We start from the raw sequence: 19,995 nt of genomic DNA, 5'->3' as shown, positions 1-19,995 counted from the left end.
CCTGTAGCTTGTGCAATATACATAAAACATACTGGGTTTTATTATTATTATCTATGTGGCAAAAATGTGTTTTGATCAGAACGCCAGAACATTAGCTTATTTCTGTTACAACTGTCATAACAAATTTATGAAGGAAATATTGTACATTTATTGTGTTATTATTATGAGTTGTGAATCACAGTAAGTGAATCCCAAGTGATTTTTTGTAAAACACCGATTTTTAAATGTTCTGCATTTCAAAGATGCAGCATTTCATGGACATTTGCAACTGCTGCCGAAAGTGACTTTCAAAATTAGATTGAAATACATACAGTATGCTGTCATGGAGGGGGTTTCCCCCTGTATGTCTTTTTGGCTGAACAGTGAAGGATCTCAAAACCGGCATCATCATGTCCGGACTGCATCCATTCCCCATTGCTGTTAGCTATGGTTCAGCTTTATAATCTCTTTTCCTCTGCTCAACTTCTGAAAGCTTGCAGTTGCAGATTCCTCGCAGTGTAACCAAATTCTGGTTATCTTCAGCTGCCAAAAAGTGTATTGCAACAAAGACAGCGCCCGTCCACTTCCGACAGTTCTCGGGAAACGAAGGTTTGCGTGAGGGTGAAAACATGTACCACTTTTCATGCTCATGTCATAACATAGAAGTTAAAATGTGTATGCAGATGTAAAACAAAGAGTTGGTGTGTCAAGAAGAAATGTTCCATAGCCAAATTAGTGCCTGCTATCTGATACCATGTCCCCACAGATACACAGTGCTCAGTTGCACACAGTAGAGTCCAGTTCTTTTCTGCTTCCACTGCCACTTCAGATATACTGTAGCAATACTGTTCTGGATGTAACATAAACTATGTACTGTTCAGAACACGGTGAGTTTCCACCAGAAGTTAACGTCCGTTAAATGGTTGTTTTTCTACTGAGGAATGTGGTTTATGATTATGGTTGCTTATTAACTATCCCAGACACTAAAGTACTTTGATGCAAATTGGACCAATAATTATAGAGAATATGACAAATAGCTGCACAACGTGTTTGGAAGATTGTGTTAGCTCACGTAGCTCAACGCTGCCGTATAAGCCTGCCTGGTTCGTAGTCTCTCATTAGCAACAGCTTCCCAACCACAATGTCACAGTAGGAGCACTATTACCATGTAACTGTATGCTGGATGGTGTATGTGACTCCTACCAAGTTTTTATAAAAACGGATGGAATTATACTTTAGACACACAAAAACCAAAGCAAATTCTTTGGTTATTTGTCATGAAAGTTGCATTGTTCAGAACACGGTGAGCTAACTTGGTGTTCCGAACACAGGGAGTTTACGTTACTAGGGAATGCTTTTAGGTAGGGCTGCACAATATAACACATTTTTATCGTCATCGAGATATGAACATGCAAGATAAACACAGCTTGAACTGCAATGAATAGTATTTATAAAATATGATATTCTATTTGATGTTCATGTGCAATTTTTTCAATAAAAGCATGTTGCATTTTTTTAATCCAGTGGGCATAAAAAAAATAAAAATCATTCTCTGGGGTCTATGTTAGCAGTGCACCTAAAGCAGAAAGGCATTATAGCTGCACACTTCAATATTCGTTTATTTATCACAAGTCATACCGTCGTCGCAATATTCAACAACATTATTGCATATTGCATATTTGTCTCATATCGGGCAGCCCTCCTCCTAGGGCGCAGCTCCAGGGAGTGGCGGGAGGAGACGACTGGAGGAAGGAAGGATGCATTATTTGAATCTTTGCACGCACCCCAAGAGTGCTTGTTGGGCCTGCAGCATGGTACTTATCTAGGCCCTGGGCATGGAAGCCAGGGCACCGCAGTGCCTCAGCCCATGAACTGTAGCCTGGGCTGAGGACAACAGTGGGACGCGGTATGGAAGGTGCGCAATGTGGGCTGGGTTGCCTCAACCATTATGTGTGTATCAAGGTCACATATTATGTGATGTGCATTAATTTTGTGAATGCGCAATGCACACCTTTCTGCAAATGTCTCTTAATTTCTCATACTCTGCTGAGAAACTGAAGTAGGAGATAGCCTTTATTCTATTATAAATGGTAAATGGTTGGCATTTATAAAGCGCCTTTATCCAAAGCGCTGTACAATTGGTGCTTCTCATTCACCCATTCATACACGCACTCACACACTGACGGCGATTGGCTGCCATGCAAGGCACCGACCAGCTCGTCAGGAGCATTTGGGGGTTAGGTGTCTTGCTCAGGGACACTTCGACACAGCCCGGGCAGGGGATCGAACCGGCAATACTCCGACTGCCAGACGACTGCTCTTACTGCCTGAGCCATGTGGCCCACAGTGTTATTATAGCAATGTTAGTATTATAGTGGCTGCCTCTTTTGGTACATATGAGTATCAGAGAAAAGCTAAATGAGTTATTTGCCTTTTTGCCTGCACAGTGAATGACAGCCCACCTGGACATCACAGACATCATCTAGCTTGTGCCTCAGAGGATATAATCACATCATAACTTCCACATATCTTCTATCATGCTCAATCGTCACTTTTCCACAACACCGCAGTAGTTTGCTGATAGCATTACGCAAAAGCATTAATAGTAGACCGGTGGTTGAGATGTGCTCCTTTAAGTGATGTGAAATTGATTCTGGAGCCATATGTGATAGAGTGGCTCCATCCCCCTCTTTGCCAGAGCTGTCAGTCAGGCGGGGCAGCTTCGGCTGAAGGAGTCCCTGGGTAATTAAGACATGTCACCACCACTCTGAATGGTCAGCGGGGTTTTGTGTCCAGTTGACCTCATGGGCTGGGCCTTGACCCACAGGTCACCCCAGGAGACGGGGAAGAGATTTGGAGGCATCGGTGCATCACGTTACAGTCCCTATAGCACTCTTTCTTGCACTTTATTGTGTTTTAAATGTGCTACCCATTATTGCAGCTGGCATTCATATCCGCCCTATGAATTTCTGTCATTTTTGACACAAACCGTATCTATACCTGACTGCGTTCGCATTTGACTCTGCACTCTCTTTGACGCAGTAGCCAGATGTGTTCTACTGTCTGTTGATTCATCAACTTTATTACCAAGAATTACTTTAACGGGTATTAAAGCTGGAGGTTTTAGTACAGCTGTCGAGCCCAACCTGGAGTCAAGAGAGCTGAGTCTGTGATTGGCTGGTCGAGGTGAGAGTTGCACTGCAAAAAATAAGTCAGCCTCAACAAATATTTTCATACTTATGTGAGATTTTAAATCGTATTTCTTGATAAACAAGGCAAAAATATTGCCCGCGAGGTAAAACCTTTCAACTCATTTCAAGAACATTTCCCTTGTCAAGCTAATATTTTCTACTTGAGAGAAAACAATCTTAAGTCTTATATCAGGACATTTGCAGCGCGCAGTGGGGCCCGGGTCTGCTTTCGGGCGGCCCGGGCGATGAAAGGCCTTGACCACGCCCTTCAGCTTGTGCCTCTCGCCCAGGGGAGGGGAGGCAGGGCCTTCAGGCAGCCTGCTCTAAACTGGCCTAATCTCCTGAATTAGGCCATGTGGAGAAAGAGAGAGAGAGAGAGAGAGAGAGAGAGAGAGAGAGGAGGAGGGAACCGGGACAGAAGTAAACAAGATTAGCATCGCTGCAAAGGAATCGAGGAGGAGTGGGGACAGTGCACGAAGGAGTGGAGGTTAAATCCGTGTACAAGGGAAATGCTACTTTTTGAATTGGGGGGGAGGTGTAGTCTATTAATGATGACATTGGAGAACTAACCTTATAAAGGCGGTTCTGATTACCTAAAAGTAATGTAGTTTGGAACCTTCTCATTGCTGGTTAATTTATATGCAGTCATTCCCCACTTAAACACCAAGAAACCTATACCTGCTATACAGAGAAACTGCAGTTGTGGTGTGTTTGAGCTCAGATGGTTGTTTTATTCTTGACTGAACAACCAGGGCAGCGGTGGGTTGTTGTCAATGAATCGCAGCTGACCTACTGTACTGGAATTATAAGCATTACAATCTCGTAGTAAGAGGCCTATTGAGGCCTGGATATGTGCATGTGGAGCACGTAGTTGTGTGCATACGTGCGTGTGCATGTGCGTGTGTGTGTGTGTGTACATGTGCCTGTGTGTGTCTGAGTGTGTGTGCGTGTGCGTGTGTGTGTGCATGTCCGCGCGTGTGCTGTCCTTTGTGTGTCCGGGTGGGCGCTGGACTGGTTGATGAATGTGAAGCTACAGACGCACAAAGGGTCTACAGGCTGCCTGACGGAGCCGCACATTCAGCCCGCCCATCACACGGGTACGTCTGTGGCCTCCCCCACCCCCCGCAGCCGGGACAGGAACGGCGCGACTCCCGGCTGGGCCCCGGGGGGCCCGGCTCCTCTGTTGTGTGGGGCCGCAATGGCGGGACAGCCTTTGTGTGGAGCTTTGTGGGATTTCGCTGAGCTGCTCTTGACTGACAGGTTGAGACAGGGATGGGCCTGCTGGGGGCTGTTATCCTCTCCTCTCCTGCCCTTTGCTCTATCCTCCTCTCCTCTCCTGTCCTTTCCTCTATCCTCCTCTCCTCTTCTAACCTCTCCCCTCCCCTCTTTTCCTCTCCTGCCCTTTGCTCTATCCTCCTCTCCTCTTCTAACCTCTTCCCTCCTCTCCTCTCCTGCCCTTTGCTCTATCCTCCTCTCCAGTCCTCTTCTGTCCTTTCCTCTATCCTCCTCTCCTCTTCTAACCTCTCCTCTCCCCTCCCCTCTTCTCCCCTCCTCTCCTCTCCTGCCCTTTGCTCTGTCCTCCTCTCCTGTCCTGTCCTCTATCCTCCTCTCTTCTTCTAACCTCTCCTCTCCCCTTTTCTCCCCTCCTCTCCTCTCCTGCCCTCGAGGGAGACACCCGGCCAGTTTCATCACGTCCACAATTTGGTGCAATGATTACTATTCATGATTATTAATATTCATACTCATATGAATACTTAAGTCAGTTTCTTGGATTTTGGGTGAGGGCCATGACTGTGTGTGTTATTAAGCAGATATCAGAGCTGGCGATTTGTAAAAAAAAAAAAAATGTTTGGGGAGTTGGTTAAATTTCAATTGTTTTCAAAGGTTTAGTGCTTCAGATAATGCTTGCGTTTATTAACTCACAGATAGCACCCTTAGGGCAGTTGCATTTCCCTTGCATTGCAGTTTATAGCCTAATAATGGATAGTTTTTAATATTTCCAAGCTGTACTGTGCTCAAATAATACTTCACAGTTGGGTGCCAGGTGTATTGTAGGCCCCAGTGCATTTGGAGACACAAGCTCTAAGCTCAACAGTGCAGTCCGTAAGTCTTTAGACAGTGGTACAATTTGTGTTCTTTTGGGTCTATACTCCAGCACATTGGATTTGCAATGAAGCAGTGAATAAAGAGATTTAAATGCAGACTGTCTCCATTTATTTCAGGGTATTTGCCTCTATATCAGGTAGTCTGTGTAGGAATTACATCCCTTTTTATACATAGTCCCTCCATTTTAGAGGACCAAAAGTAATTGGACAGTTGGCTTCTCAGCTGTTTTCGATTAGTCCGGTGTATTCAACCGCTTCCGTAGTGCAGGCACAAGAAAGCTTTTAGTATCTAGTTTTAATTCAAGACTTTTGATAGCCTTTGGAGTCTGTTATTGGAATTTGTCAACACATTGTGCCAATGTGTGCGAAAAAGGAGCTGGAGATTCGGGTGTCGCCGAACGTGCCATTTCCCGTCTCGCAGCGATCACTCAGCATTGCGTTTTGACAAGATAACCGGGAGAGAACAAAAATGTCATAAAAACAAACGAGGCAGCAGTATTTTATTCGCATAAGTAATAGCGTCTGTCAAAAGTGCATATCCCCCTGGATTCGTTCCTGGCCTCTCCCCAGAGGAGCAGAGGCGTGTGCGCAGCGTTCGGGACCCCCTCTGCAGTGGGGAGGGGGGGCTGGGGCGTGCGGACTGAGTTCCCCTCTGGCCACAGCGCTGGGGCCTGTCTCTCTGCTCTCTGATTAACTAGCCCAGCCAGACGGAGGAAAGCGGGTCAGAGAGGGTGGAGGGAGGAGAGGGGAGAGGAGGCTGTGAGTGCGTGAGACCTCGCCCATCTCTCTCTCTCTCTCGCTCTCTCTTATGATTCTCTCCCTCCGTCACTCTCTTCCTGAGTCACTTTCCATCCCTCTCTTTTTCTGTTCATCTCTCTCCCTCCCTCTGTTTCACCCCTCTCTCCCTCCCTCTGCCTCTCTCTCCCTCGCCCCTCTCTCTCCCTCTGCCTCTCTCTCCCTTCCTCTGCCTCTCTCTGTCTCCCCCTGTCTGCCTCTCTCCCTCCCCCTCTCTCCCTCCCTCTCCCTCTCTCTCCCTTCCTCTGCCTCTCTCTGTCTCCCCCTGTCTGCCTCTCTCCCTCCCCCTCTCTCCCTCCCTCTCTCTCCCTTCCTCTGCCTCTCTCTGTCTCCCCCTGTCTGCTTCTCTCCCTCCCCCTCTCTCTCCCTCCCTCTCCCTCTCTCTCCCTTTCTCTGCCTCTCTCTGTCTCCCCCTGTCTGCCTCTTTCTCGCTGACTCTGTCCTTCCCCCTCTGTCCATCTCTCTGCCTCTCTCTGTCTCCCCCTCTGTTTCTCCTTCCCTCTGCCTCTCTCTCTCTCTCTCTGTCTCTGTCCCTCCCCCTCTGTCCCTCTCACTTCCCATTGGCAGCTCCATTTACCCTTGCCAGCTGAAAGTGATGCCGGTGTGTCCATGCTCCTCCACGGTTCCATGGTGCTAGTCGTCCCCGGCCGTGGACATATGACCATGTCGGTCATATTGTTATACCCCCCCCCCAGCAGGTAATTACAGGCCATCTAAACCAGTGGAGCCGACTTTAACTTCCTCCTTTGCTAATAGCAGCTGAAAGAAAACTTCCACCAATCAGTGTGAGGTTTTTAATGTGGGGATTTGCGCGTGGGTGGCAGTGTGGAGACAGATATGCCTTTAGACTGAGGTTGTCTCCTGCACAGGACAATAAGTGTTGCCCATGGCTTTGTTCCTGACAGGATCGCTGTGCAACAGCCTTATTCACCCAGCAAGTATAAATATGCTCATATTGAAACCTGTTTCATTTTGTTGATTTTGTTTTTACAGTTGTTTCTCAGTTGCCTATATGTACATTTCCTCCCCTGCAGGGTTCCTTCATTTTGTTTTCCATTCAGAATTCCATGAATCTTCACTGTTGTCCTGTGCACTTCTGGAGTAAATCCTTTTCCACTGACACTTTTTCATATGTTGGAAAACACTTGTATAAGCAAATCCATTTAGCTATTTGTTGCTTTTTACCATTAGAAAAAACAACTTCTCAATATGAAATGGTTACTATAGGTTGTAAGTGTGGCCTTTCAGTTTTCGTGGCGCACCGCTGTAGCTCTTAATAGAGTAAGTCGAAGGTGATTTCAGTCAAAGTCTCCACTGAGGAGGTAGGCCAAGCCCGATTTTGCGTCCAACTAATCATGTTTTTTTTCGTCACATAAATTCATCGCTGGGATACAGCATATGTGCAGTATCTTTGCGGCATATAAGATCTGATTTTCAGTAAATATGTAGTTTTTCCATGGCCGAGTTGATGTTGGGCTCCTACAGCATCCTTCAACAAAATTAACTTATATTCTGTTGATGATGTAGTGGCTGGCTTTGCACCTACTGCTTATAACAGTGATTCTGTTGCCATATTGCTCTGTTCTGGGAGAGTCACAATATTTGATTTATTTGAGTACTCTGCCGTATGCCCCCTGTGATTATGCATACTTTAATGCATCATGACATGAGTATTTTCACATTACAATGCAGTTATGTAGAACTGCATTGGAATGTGATTATTACATAAGTACCGGGGCATAATGGGTTGGAAACTGGTCTCAAGTACGTTATTTCTCAAGTAATGTTGTACGTTGCTCTGGATAAGGGCGTCTGCCAAATGCCAATAATGTAATATAAAGCAGGAAATATTTGCTTGACGAGTGAAATTATCATTCCATTGACGAATCTTGAAATGAGTCGAAACTCATTACCCTCAGCCGTCTGTGGGCGGAACATTCCGACCCTTTCTACTATATGATCTCTACTAAAGTCATCATCGTTGAGGAAACACAAGCAAAGCTGCGTATATTCATGTGGTATTTGGCAGGGGTGTTCTTCCTGATTCGGCAGTCCTGGATTACACCTCAGGTTCTGACAACTCCTTTATTCTCCCTGTTTCATACCAGCTGTGAGAGGATTATCTGAAAAAAACCTTTTTTTCAATAATGAGCTATGAAGTCACATGGGTGTTTTGATCTTTTATCCAGCTTTGCGATTAAAGTAAAACATAGGAATTGCTCACTGTATTAAAACAAAAATGTTTGGGATCATTCTTTTTCCAAATGGTCAGCTTTTCTTGAATGGTTATGGTTGCTTTTGCTTTTACTAATTTTTATGTTTTTGTATCATAATCTTGTGTTATTATTTGTTGCTTTTCTTAATGTTTTAATATTTTCTCCTGGAAAAGGAGCTTTTGTTATATAGATAACTTTGTAATGTTGGCAGTGTACTGTAATGGTTATGAAACTCGACCTGTAGTTCAAACATAGTGGGTTTGATTTCCTGCTTTGGCGCTGCCTGTGTTCCTGTAAGCAAGGTGTGTAACCTGTTTCAATAAAATATCCAGCTATAGCTGTGAACATTATATCTGTGTTTCTCAGGATAGGGGCATCTGCTAAAAAGCTACAGCTAAGGATTTCTGCTAGTTATTGTAACACAACTGTAATTAGGTTATAAAATCTTTGACGGCCTCTCATTCCTTAATTTATTTTTTAAGGAGTATGAAAGGACAGATTCTTACACATTACGTTTATTCGATGCCAGTATTGTCCTGTTTGTAATGTGAGTGGAGCTCCGGAGGAGAAATCCATCTTGTGTTCCACTCGAAGGCTAACATTGTCAATGTGCAATTCATTTTGTCAATATTCATCATTCACAATGTCTCCCTCTGTGGGGGCCAGTTGCACAGTTCAGCAATACAGTATTTTTCTGGGTCTGTTACAGTTCGGGAGTCAGATTTTTGTCAGCATAAATAACGAGATTTGGTCCCTTGTGCCTGTGACAGATTTCTACCATGACCGTTCTCTGGCAGTGGGGTTTAAGTTCAGTGCTTTTGCCCGTAAGTCCATTCCACCATGGTTGGCTCTGATAAGCTGTGGCAAATGAATAGCGTTCTATTCGCTCTCCGCGGCGAGCGGTCCGTTGTCACATCTGTGCCAGGCTGGCTGTACCGTGGGGGTGAAAGGTCACCTAAATCCTGGTGTGAGTGGAATTACCCATGGCTGATGTATGGCCCCTCTAGATGAATTAAGGTCTTGTGTGGCAGACAGACCCCCATGAACACCCCGGTCTGGGTCAGGCCTGCCCCTACAGGCCCATAACTGCCCAACCGTCTGCTCCGTCTGTGCATTATTGATCGGTTTCTATTCACCTTATCGGATGTTGTGTGGGGGAAACTGCGGCTTTAAACAAATTCATTTTGCCGTTGGTAACAAAGGTCATTGAGTTCATGTGTTCAGTAGCAGCAACGGAGTTGAATTACACAGCTAATTGCATCGCTGACATTGTGCCTCATAAACCTCTCTACATAAGTGATGCTTACTGAGTGATTTTGTTGATTTTTGTTCATTGTTTCAATATTGAAATAAAACAAAATGCACACAGTAGGCTTATTTCATGAGAAAAGCTGACTTCTCGCCATTTTCTCATTTATAGCTTTTGGAAAGTTAATGCAAAACTGGGTAGTAACAGAGGACAAAGATGTAAAGGTGTAAGGGTGCACCACAGTACTGACATGTTCCAGAAGGACAAGGGTTGCAGCAGAAGCAGGGGGTAATATGCCCCTCCTCTGCTGCCTCATTTAGAGGGGGCTGCACTGGGCAATTAGAGATGGAGTAGGGGGAAGGTTGTTGTGTTTGTGGCAGGCACTGGGGGGACGCCTAGCCCTCCTCCTGTGTCTCTCTGTCCCTCCCCCCAGTGTGTCCGCTGCCTCAGGTCAAATCAGAGGACTCCATTTTAGCTGTCTGCAGCTGTCCCGCCCCGGCCTCATCAGCAGCCCCGACAGCGGAGGGGGAGGAGCTCCGATTAGTCCAGATACTCAGCCGCCCCCCCATACACGGGACTGCACACCTACTGCGGCATCCTGGGACAGGAAGCCGCCGCCACCGTGGTGACCCCTATCAGGGTCCGTTAAGTGGTTTACCTTTGGGGAAAGGAATAGGACAGAAATCATGGTCTGTGCGTAGTGGTGTGTTTGTTGTTTTGTTTACCTCTTCTGCATTAAAAGCCTCTTCAATGTCAACAAATAGCCAACTTGCTAGTCCTGGTCGTTTTAGATTTATAGGTATACTTCTCACAATTACGTTACCGTACGACTACATAACTTACTTACTGTATGTATCCCCGTCTCCTGGTTTAGTATGTTCAGTTTTCCATCTTCACTATTCCTGGCTTGTTTTGGCCAAAAATGGATCTGTTGTAGTACACTGTGTAGCACCTTGTTCAACATTGATAACAGCTTACAGCCTGAAGCATTAGCTTTTCAAGAAGTGTTATATTTTGTCAATGATAAAGAATACAGTTTGTGGAAACAAGCACTGTATTGAGGTAGTCTATTAACATTGTGGTACACTGCTACATATGTTTGTGTGTGTATGTGTGTGTGGGTGTGTGTGTGTTTGGGGGTGTGTGTGGGCCTGCGTGTGGGTGCACACAAGCTTGTGTCTGAGAGATGAAACGTATCCTTATTTTGTGAACAGGACTAACGAGAGGATTACTTTTTTGCTGTTTTTTACTCCATGTACTTTGGCCACAGAATGAACCTGGTGTCATGTGAATCACATGGCAGGCATGTGAACACGGCCGTTAAGGAAAGCATTAGCCAGCCACCTGCAGAAGATTCCGGAAAAAGCACCTCAGTGAGGCTTATGGCTGAGGGAACTCGCTGGACTGGCACCCAGACATAACTGCACTGAAAGCCTGGGCATTGGACTGTGTAGCGCTGCCCCAAACACACAGCGAAAGAAGATATAATTTTAAACAAAACGTCTCATTTAATTAAATTTAATGTGATGCTTAATTAAAAATGCTTTGGTCGGAATAATGGCCTGCGTGCTGTTTGTAAGGGTTTTCCAGCCCTGACCTGCTCCCCCCAGAGGCTTTCTCTGCGCTCATAACGGACAAGCTCTCAGTGACTCGTAAGCCCCCTGCTTTGCCCGTGCTGCAGAAGAGCTCTTCAGATGCTCTGGCTTCCTGGAAGGGGAGTTTGATGTCATCCTGTGTGCTGGGAAGTCTGGGCCTATAGCCCCTCCTGCCCTGTCGGGGGAGATGGTGATGTCATGCGTTGGGGTTGAGGTTGATTGGCGGGGTAGCTGTACCTCACCTTGCGCGCGCTGGTCACCTGGGGAAAGTGTGAGATGAGGTCGGTGGGGGGGGGGGGGATTGGGTCTATGTGCTTCCTGTTCTAATCCAGGGATAATTACACGGCAGTGCCTTTCTATTCCCAGCACTTTCGCGATCCGCCCCTAATGGGATTTGCCGTGCCGTTTGTGTGTGCTTTGATGCGGGCCTGCACACTTCACGTGGGACAGCTGAATTTAAGTTCGCTGATTTACCTTTCCTACGCTGTCATTCCTCCTGCTTCTTCTTCTTCTTCTTCTCCTCCCTTTTTGGTACTTTTGCTGTTCCAGGCCTTTCCATCTCAACGGCGCCCCCTCTGCCTGGTATAGACTGTGCACTCTTACCTGCCCTGCCCTGGAGGCTCCTTCTGCTCCTGTCACTCCTCCAGGCCCTGCTCCCTCTCTCTTTGCCCCCCCTGCTCCCTCTCTCTTTGCCCCCTGCTCCCTCTCTCTACCTCCATGTCGCGACCTTGGAATTATAAGGCCCTGCTTTCTGAGTGCTTTTGAGATATTCAGCTCCAGGCAGATGCAACCTTTTAGAATATAATTTTTTTTGTGTAGAACTTCACGCCTATATTTAGTGCCTATTTATAGTATATTTATAAACAATGTATTCATGACTCTAACTCAGCCCCTCCCTGGCTGTACACCCCCCCCCCCCACTCCATTGACCACCCCCATCCTGCTCCTCCCCCTCCCCTGGGCACCCCTCCCACCCGCCCTGCCCCTCCCTCTCCCGTGGCCACCCCTCCCTCCCAGCCCCCATGCCTCATGTCACCTTCAGGCCGTCCCTCAGGACGTGTCCTTGCATCAGCTGCGGAGCCCCGTCCCCTGGGCGTGCGTCGTGTTCGGTCCTCTCCTCCTGCTACCGCAGCATCGGACACGGCGCTGTCCAGTCAGAGCTGATTCTCACAGCCCCCTTCCTCCGCAGCTGCGCTTCCATTGGCCAGCCTCGCTCCCAGACCCACAGTGCACCTCTCTACACCACCGGATGCTCATTTCAATTCCTCCTCTCCTCTCCTGTTTATTTACATTCGCTGTCTCCCCGTTCTGCGCCCCGCAGTCCTGTCCTCTACAGCAGCTTTCCTTTATTTTCATTTTCTCAGTGCTCTGAAACCTGCAGCTTTCTTTCCGTCTAATGGTCATTTACATTCACGCTGTAGTCTGTGTACCAGGAGCCTCCTCTCTGTGCCATCTGTCCTGCTCTCCTGGAGAGGAAACAGACATGTAGAAACAAGTGACAGGAAGCTGAGTGGAGATTAAGGACAGAGTGCAGTTGGGGAGTTGGTCTGAATTAGTCTGCAACATATAGGTACCAAGGGAGTATGTGTGTGAGTGAGTCAAAATCAGTCATATTGAACCCAAAACACATTTTTCGTTTTTAGAAACTACTCAAAAGTGGGGGATGTGAGCTTTCTAACGATACCAAAATTATCTCTCTACTCCAGATATCAAGGGAGTTGTGTCCTGTTACATTTTGAGTGCCACCAAAGCAGGTTTCATCTCAAGATGGTAGTTACGTGAGGCTGGGAGACTACCGACACTGGGCTATATCTTGTCATCGTATGTAACCCTTTAAAACTATATTTTTGCTCTGAACAATTTACTCTTGACATTGCAACATACAGACCATGAAACAAATCAAATAGCTACATTAACTTTTAGCCACGAACGCAGCTGATGTGGTAGTCTGCCAGGTGACTGGTGAAAGGTGACAAGCTTCGCACAAACCTCACTGCTACTATCACGTTCATCTTGCGTTCAAAAGCTTTAAAACAATATTTTTACGGCATTACGACATACAGATTATGAAAGCCTAGATATTGTTCTACAAAATTAAGATGAAAGCCCATAACAGGCAAAAATGAACATTTTTACATCAACATCGATTTAGCTGTTGCGACTTCCGACTTATTATGATAGAATGGGTCACATACGTAGGCGTGTGTGTGTACGTCTGTGTCCCTGACCCACAAATACAGCTGTATTGATGTCTGATGTAATGGAAATGTGTGTGTGTGTGTTTCTGTGTGCGTATGTGTGTGTCTGCATGTGTGTGTGAATGTGTGCGTGTGTGTGTGTGTGTGTGTGTGTGTCTGTATGTTCCTCACCCACAAATAAGGCTGTATTGATGTCTGATGTAATGGAATGTGGTGTGTGTGTGTCTGTGCGCTTGTGTGTGTGTCTGCATGTGTGTGTCTGTCTGTGCGTGTGTGTGTCTGTGTGCGTGTGTGTCTGCATGTGTGTGTGTGTCTGTGTGCGTGTGTGTGTCTGCATGTGTGTGTGAATGTGTGCGTGCGTGCGTGTGTGTGTGTGTCTGTATGTTCCTCACCCACAAATAAGGCTGTATTGATGTCTGATGTAATGGAAATGTGGTGTGTGTGTGTGTGTGTGTGTGTCGCTGTAGGTGCATATGCAGGCCTGTGTATATGTGTGTGTGTTTGTGTTCCTGTTCCATAAGTATGGTGTGTGTGTGTCTGTGTCTGAGTCCGTGCGTGTGTGCGTATGAACAGACACCCAGCTAATGTAACATCATTAAAACGACATGAGAGTGGTGCGTGTATGGTGAGTAGACCTCCAGTGTCCTCAGGCGCAGTGAGTGATGGTGCTACCATCTGGTGAAGCTCAAGGGCTGGTCGCTGGGCTGGGCGGCTGGATTAAACCAGCATCCCTCGGGGAGTTGTGGAGGAGCGCCGCTGTCAGCCTGATCGAGGACAAGGCCACAGCCTGGGAGGAGCCCCGGCTAATGTATCCCACCCTCCCCACTCCCCTGGCCTTAGCCACGAGGACCCAGACAAAGACACGCGCGACGGACAAAGAAATGTGGAAAGCAGACACTAACTTAACCCTTTGGTTTTTGTGTAATAAAAAGGGAATGTTTAAGTGGAAGGTAAACTCCTGATACAAATCTGTTTGCGTCATGTGTAGGCCTCTATGCTAACATGGAGCACATGCACTCCTAAGTTGAAAAATATAGGAGCACACTAATCCATCCTAATTAGTAGATGTGCTTAAAAAATATTTTTGCAGATAGCACACATATATTTTCGGCCACATGGTGGTGCAGTGGGTAGCACTGCCTCACAGCCAGAAGGTCCTGGTTTTGAAACCCGGCCCAGGCCTTTCTGTATGGAGTCTACACCTTCTCCCCATGTCCGTGTGGGCTTCATCCGGGCACAGTTCAAAGACATGCAGGTTACGTTAATTGGAGAATCTAAATTGCCCCTAGGTATGCGTGAGTGAATGATGCGTTTGCCCTGTTGGCCTGTTCAGGGTGTATTCTGGCCTGTTCAGGGTGTATTCCTGCCTGTCCAGGGTGTATTCCCGCCTGTCCAGGGTATATTCTGGCCTGTCCAGGGTGTATTGATCTTGCCTGGCGCAATTGAGCTGACCAAGAAGAGCAGAAAGCAGGGTTTGCAGAGTTTTGGCGATGTAATTTTCGAGAGTAATTCATGGGTTCCAATACAGCCAAGCTCAGTAAAGCATGTAAAAGGCTGACGTAGTATGCGCTGTAGGTCTGCTGACGAGTGTCTCCTCCTTGGGTTCCCCATAGGCGGTTGGGTGATGTGCACTCTGACAAGGAGAGCATATGAACAGCGAGGAGGAGTTGACAGACACAGACAGGGTTTCCCTGCAGCCGAGGCAAAATGGCCGTCCGTCTCGGCCTGACAGATTCTGGGCAGGAGGACCGCACACTTCACTTCGTTTACCGCACCTGACTTTTCCATCTTCCATCCTGTCCTCCCCGGATTTAAGGACGCGCGCTCTGACATATCCGTCTAATTTATCTTCCGAAGGGAGCGCTAGCGCATGTGCTTCAGGAGGAGAGTGGCCGTTCAAGTGGCGTGTCTGTCCCTGGTGTTCGGAAGCTGAACCCACAGCGGTTAGAGTGGGGGGGGGGGGGGGCATGTCTTTTCTCCTTTTCTCTGTAACTGTAACGAACCATGGAAACAAAGCTTCCATCACACAACAGACATGTCACTGCTACATGTAAATACAAAAAGCAGGGATCATCAACTCTGGACTTCGAATCCAAATCCGGCCCTGGCTTTCTTTTCTCCCGTGTACTTAACGTAAACTCACCGTGTTCCGGGGAAGTGGCCGCTTCCGCCAGGAGTTAATATTGAGCTAACTTGGTGTTTGGAACAAGTTGTGCTTACGTTAGTGCTAAAGATTGTCTTCGCACCTGATTCCCAAGTAAACCAGACGTTCTCGGCCCTCAAAGAGTGTGAGTTCCTGATCCCTGCAGTGAAGCTTGCTTGCCATTTCCACTATATAGATGAAACACACCTTGTTTTTTGGTAATTTTTCATTTGCCGATTGTCATTTGTGATGTGGGGATCCGTCCTGTACACGTATCTTTTGCCATGCTATTTGCTGCTTTATCTGACATTGACTTTCGCAGCTACAAATATCTATTCAAATAATGTGGGTAACACAGGACTCATTGCACAGCAGTTGTAAAACTCTAAAGCCAGTCACCATGCTCTTTTATCACAACTTTACTTTCTAGGGAACTGATACAGGCACGCCTGTGTCGCGAAAATTTGCATTGCTTTTGCTTCAGAAGGGCTGTTAATACACATGGCGGCAGGGTGCGAAACCAGCCGCCAGAAAAAGGTTGTTTCCTCTACCGGCCACTTTAGCAGGCCGCCACCCATCACTTGGAGGTCCCATTCTATTCTAAATGTGTCGTTGTTTGGTAAAACGGTGAAATTGGCTGGTGAATTTTGGAACGCACCAGCCACTGTGGTTTCCTAAAGTTAGTGGTGAGAGAAAGGTTAGAAGGGCTTGCTCAGCAGATGAATGCTGAATGATGAAATAGCTCAAGCTAGGTTTTTGAAACAGCTGGTTGATCAGTTCAGACCAGCTCCCAGCTAGACATTGTTTGACCAGCTGAAGATATGTTTTGAAACAGCTGGTAGCTGGTCGACCAGCTCATACCCAGCTAGACCAGCCTATGACCAGCTTGACCAGCAAAGGTTTGGTTTACAGCGGGGCGTATCAGTGTGTGGGACTATGTTTGATGCTGTCAGGCTACTGTTTCGGGTTGTGCAACATGGCGAATGTGGACTCACGCTCTCCCTCCTCTACCCCCCCAGGTTTGGATGGTAGGCCCTCTGCCCCGGACACCATGAGCACCATCTCCCCCACTGACTTCGACAGCCTGGAGATCCAGCAGCAGTACAACGACATCAACAACCGCTGGGACCTGGCGGCCGAGGCGGACTGGGACAATGAGAACAGCTCTGCCCGCCTCTTCGAGCGCTCGCGCATCAAGGCCCTGGCCGGTGAGACACGCCCGTGTTTGTTTGCACCGCCCCGCCCGTACCTTCGCCACTGCGGCGCGCCAGACCTGGGTCAAATGCCCTGCTGTAAAATCCAGTTATGCCAAGTCATACCCAGCTAGACCAGCTTATGACCAGATTGGCCATGCTGGTTGACCTGCTCATACCCAGCTAGACCAGCTTATGACCAGAATTTTCTGGCTGATTAATCTGGTCGTAAAATGGTCTAGCTGTCAACAGCATAAACCAGCACTGGTTTACCAACTGTTTAAGAAACTAGCTTGAGCTGTTTTTTCAGCTGGGTACATCATTGGTTTGTATTCAAAGACTTTTCTACGCTTCACTGAGCTTGTCTGGTGTATTGGAACCAATGGAGTACTCTCAAAAAGTGCAAACTCTGCCTTCTGGTCCTTTTGGTTGGCTCAATCAAACCAGGCAAGTTCAATGAAGCACAGAAAGGTATTTTAATCTGAAACAATTACTCATTTGACCCAGGTCTGTGGCACATCTCACTGTACATCTCAGCCCATTAGACAGACAATTTTTACTTTGTTAGAGCTTGCTGTGGTTTGGCATTGGGGTCAGGGGGTGGACATATGGGGTTCAGGGGTTGCAGTAACTATAAGGCTCCAGCAGAGGGAAGCAGCCTCTCCCTTCTTTTGCATTTCGGTAAAACATGCTAATTAGGGTCATAAAAAGGTTGAACCATATTTCAGCCTCTTATCAGACAAAATTATCTCACGTTACTGTGCATGGTATCTTTCTGAACTTTCATATTCCCACCAATTATGGCTTCATTGTTTGAGTACGGCTGGTAAAGCATTGCATTGGATGTGCTTCCCGGGCAAGGAAACTGTTGAAAACGAGTAGTTTTAAATAAAACATGACACCGAACAAACATTTTGTTGATAGCTTTGCCCAACGGATCTTCTGTCCGCCGGCTGAAATTGAAATGATCCTTATGGTCTGATTCTGTTGCCGAGGGTTTAGCGTGCTGTCAATCGGCTGTCAGGTACAGCTTGAGAGACAGATCCAGTATCCAGACCTCTGACGTTTTCTAAGCATCTATTTGCCATGTACTGTATGTAAGCAGCAGACGCTAATCCTGAAGAACAGCTGCTGAATGCACATATATTGGCATGGGACTGCTCAACATTGCCAGTGGCTTTTATATCAGGCCAGTAGTCTAGTGGGTCTTTGAAACGCAGCTGGACAGGATGTGTGTTATTTCTATCTCTATCATGGAAGGTTCCAGATACCATCTCTTGTAGACAAGCAGGGACTTGATGTGCGCATTCTTCCACTTCCTGAACCAGCAGGGCTTTGTGGGCCATCCGACGGCTCAAATGCTCTCTCTGCCCCAGGGGTCTCTCCCGCCCCCCGCTCCCCCTCTCTTAAGGTCTCTGATCCCTCTGTCTTCTTCTGTTCATTCCTCTGGATCCCCCTCTCTTTCCGAGGCTTTTCTGATTTCCTCTCCTTTGCCTCCATCTGTGTGTCTGTGACTCCAGGCGCTCCCTGTCTCTGCACCTCCTCCAGTGTTTCTCCCTGTGCTGGCACCTCCTCCTGTGTCTCTCCTTGTGCTTGTACCTCCTCCTGTGTCCCTCCCTGTGCTTGCACCATGCGTGCGTGCGTGAGTGCGTCTCCCGGAAAGCGCACTCTGTGCGCTGATGGAGCCTCTTTCCCTTGGGCCCTGCAGGGCACCTGTGAGAGCAGCAGCCGGAGGTGCACACTCCTACATCAGCATTGATCTGTTCCTCATTTGGCTCGACACCTTTATCCAGCAGCACTTAACAGTTCTCGGGGACAACAGCCGCAAATCTCTTCTTGTGTCACTTTTCCATCCCTGCCAATCCTATCTAATGGACCTTTTGGGCCAGATTCCCCTTGTGGATAGTGTATTGGTCATTTACATACAGTGCTCTCCAGGTAAACTTCAGTCTGGGAAAGATGCAGCAAATGCGGTTATTGTTTGAATAGTAAATGAACTGGATTTACTGGATTTTATCCGAACCGCTTTACAATTGATAACTGATTCGCCCTCAGACACACACACACACACTCACTCACCAACGGCGACTGGCTGCCATGCAAAGTACTGACCACCTCGTCGGGTGTAATTGGGGTTAGGTGTCTTGCTCAGGGACACTTCGACACACCCAGGGCTGGGGATCTAACTGACAACCTGAGCTAATGTCGTCCTGTCATGTTGTGAAATGGTAAATCAGGATTGTTTCATTCACACTCGTCTTCTGTGAATAAGCTGTGCATGTCCTTCGTGTTTTACTCTGAGAGAAACCTTACAGATTTGTCTTTTTTTGGCTAAAGGAGGTTGCTGCCCTACTACAAGCAGAAGCATAATCTTCCCTTTCATGATTTTGTTTAGTCTTTTAGCAAGCTGCGGCACAGACAGCTAAATGGCATGTATGCACACACCAGGGTATTAACAACTGAAATTCACGGACAGAGTGGGGGGACCTTTGACCTCCGGCATTACGACACTTCATCAGTGCCAGGAAGTTGGCGCATTCCTCCAAAATCACTATAAGCTGTGAGGTTGTTCCGCGCTGTCAGATAATGACAGAAGTGCAGTGAGCATCCTGGTATTTTACGTGTCACTGTACCTGCGTTATAGTAATTACAGTGCGCAGACAGTGTCTGGTTCAGTGTCTAGTTAGATGTCGAGCCTCTCTTTCTGTGCATGACTCATGAGACCTGCCTGCGGTCGGGTGAGAGTGTGTGTCTCGCCACACGTGCGCGTGTGGGCCTTCAGAGCTGGCCGGCGGGTGAGAATAGCCTCTGCGGGTCGCTCTGTGAAAGTGACGCCTCGTTCGTTCGGCGGGACAGCTGCTGACAACGTAATCGGCGAGGTGGCCTGAGGCCATCCACCGAGCTCGGTCAACGGGGCTTTCGGTGACAGAAGCAGATTACCTGAATCAGTGGACCATCTCGCCGTGAGCCTTTTTTGAATATTAGCAGCACTTAATGTCCTCTGAAGTATAATTTTTGGTAAGGCCCCTGTTCCTCTGCATCTCTCCCCCCCCCCCCCCCTTTTGCTCTCTCTTTCTCACTCTCTCCCTCGCTCTGCTTCCTTCCCCCTCTCTCTCTTTCTTTCCCCCTTCCCTCACTCCTTTTTTCCTCTGTCTCACTGACTTTATCTGCATTTTTTGTACTTTTCTCCATCTCTCTCTTTTCCCTCCTTGCGTCTTAATCCCCGAGCCTCGGCTCTCTCCTCCTTTCTTCCCTCGTTACTGTCGCCCGCATATCCCACTTTACTTCATTCGCAGTTTAATTCAAATGAGTTTTTATCGATTTGGTAATC

The 19,995-nt window shown here is 47.3% G+C and overlaps 1 protein-coding gene across 1 annotated transcript in view; it reads left to right on the top strand.

Annotated features, from left to right (window-relative positions):
• sptbn2 (spectrin, beta, non-erythrocytic 2) overlaps positions 1 to 19,995 on the top strand; it is a 79,173-nt gene that overhangs the window by 7,559 nt on the left and 51,619 nt on the right. The window contains exon 2 of the mRNA XM_061247953.1: positions 16,491 to 16,679. Within this exon, the coding sequence (XP_061103937.1) occupies positions 16,523 to 16,679 (157 nt within the window). The 5' untranslated portion in view covers positions 16,491 to 16,522. The remainder of the gene's footprint in view (positions 1 to 16,490; positions 16,680 to 19,995) is intronic.

This window comes from Conger conger, chromosome 7, assembly GCF_963514075.1.
Source record: "Conger conger chromosome 7, fConCon1.1, whole genome shotgun sequence".
Lineage (NCBI taxonomy): Eukaryota > Metazoa > Chordata > Actinopteri > Anguilliformes > Congridae > Conger > Conger conger.
Note: the sequence above shows the minus strand (reverse complement) of the source record. Positions and strands in the feature narration are given on the sequence as shown.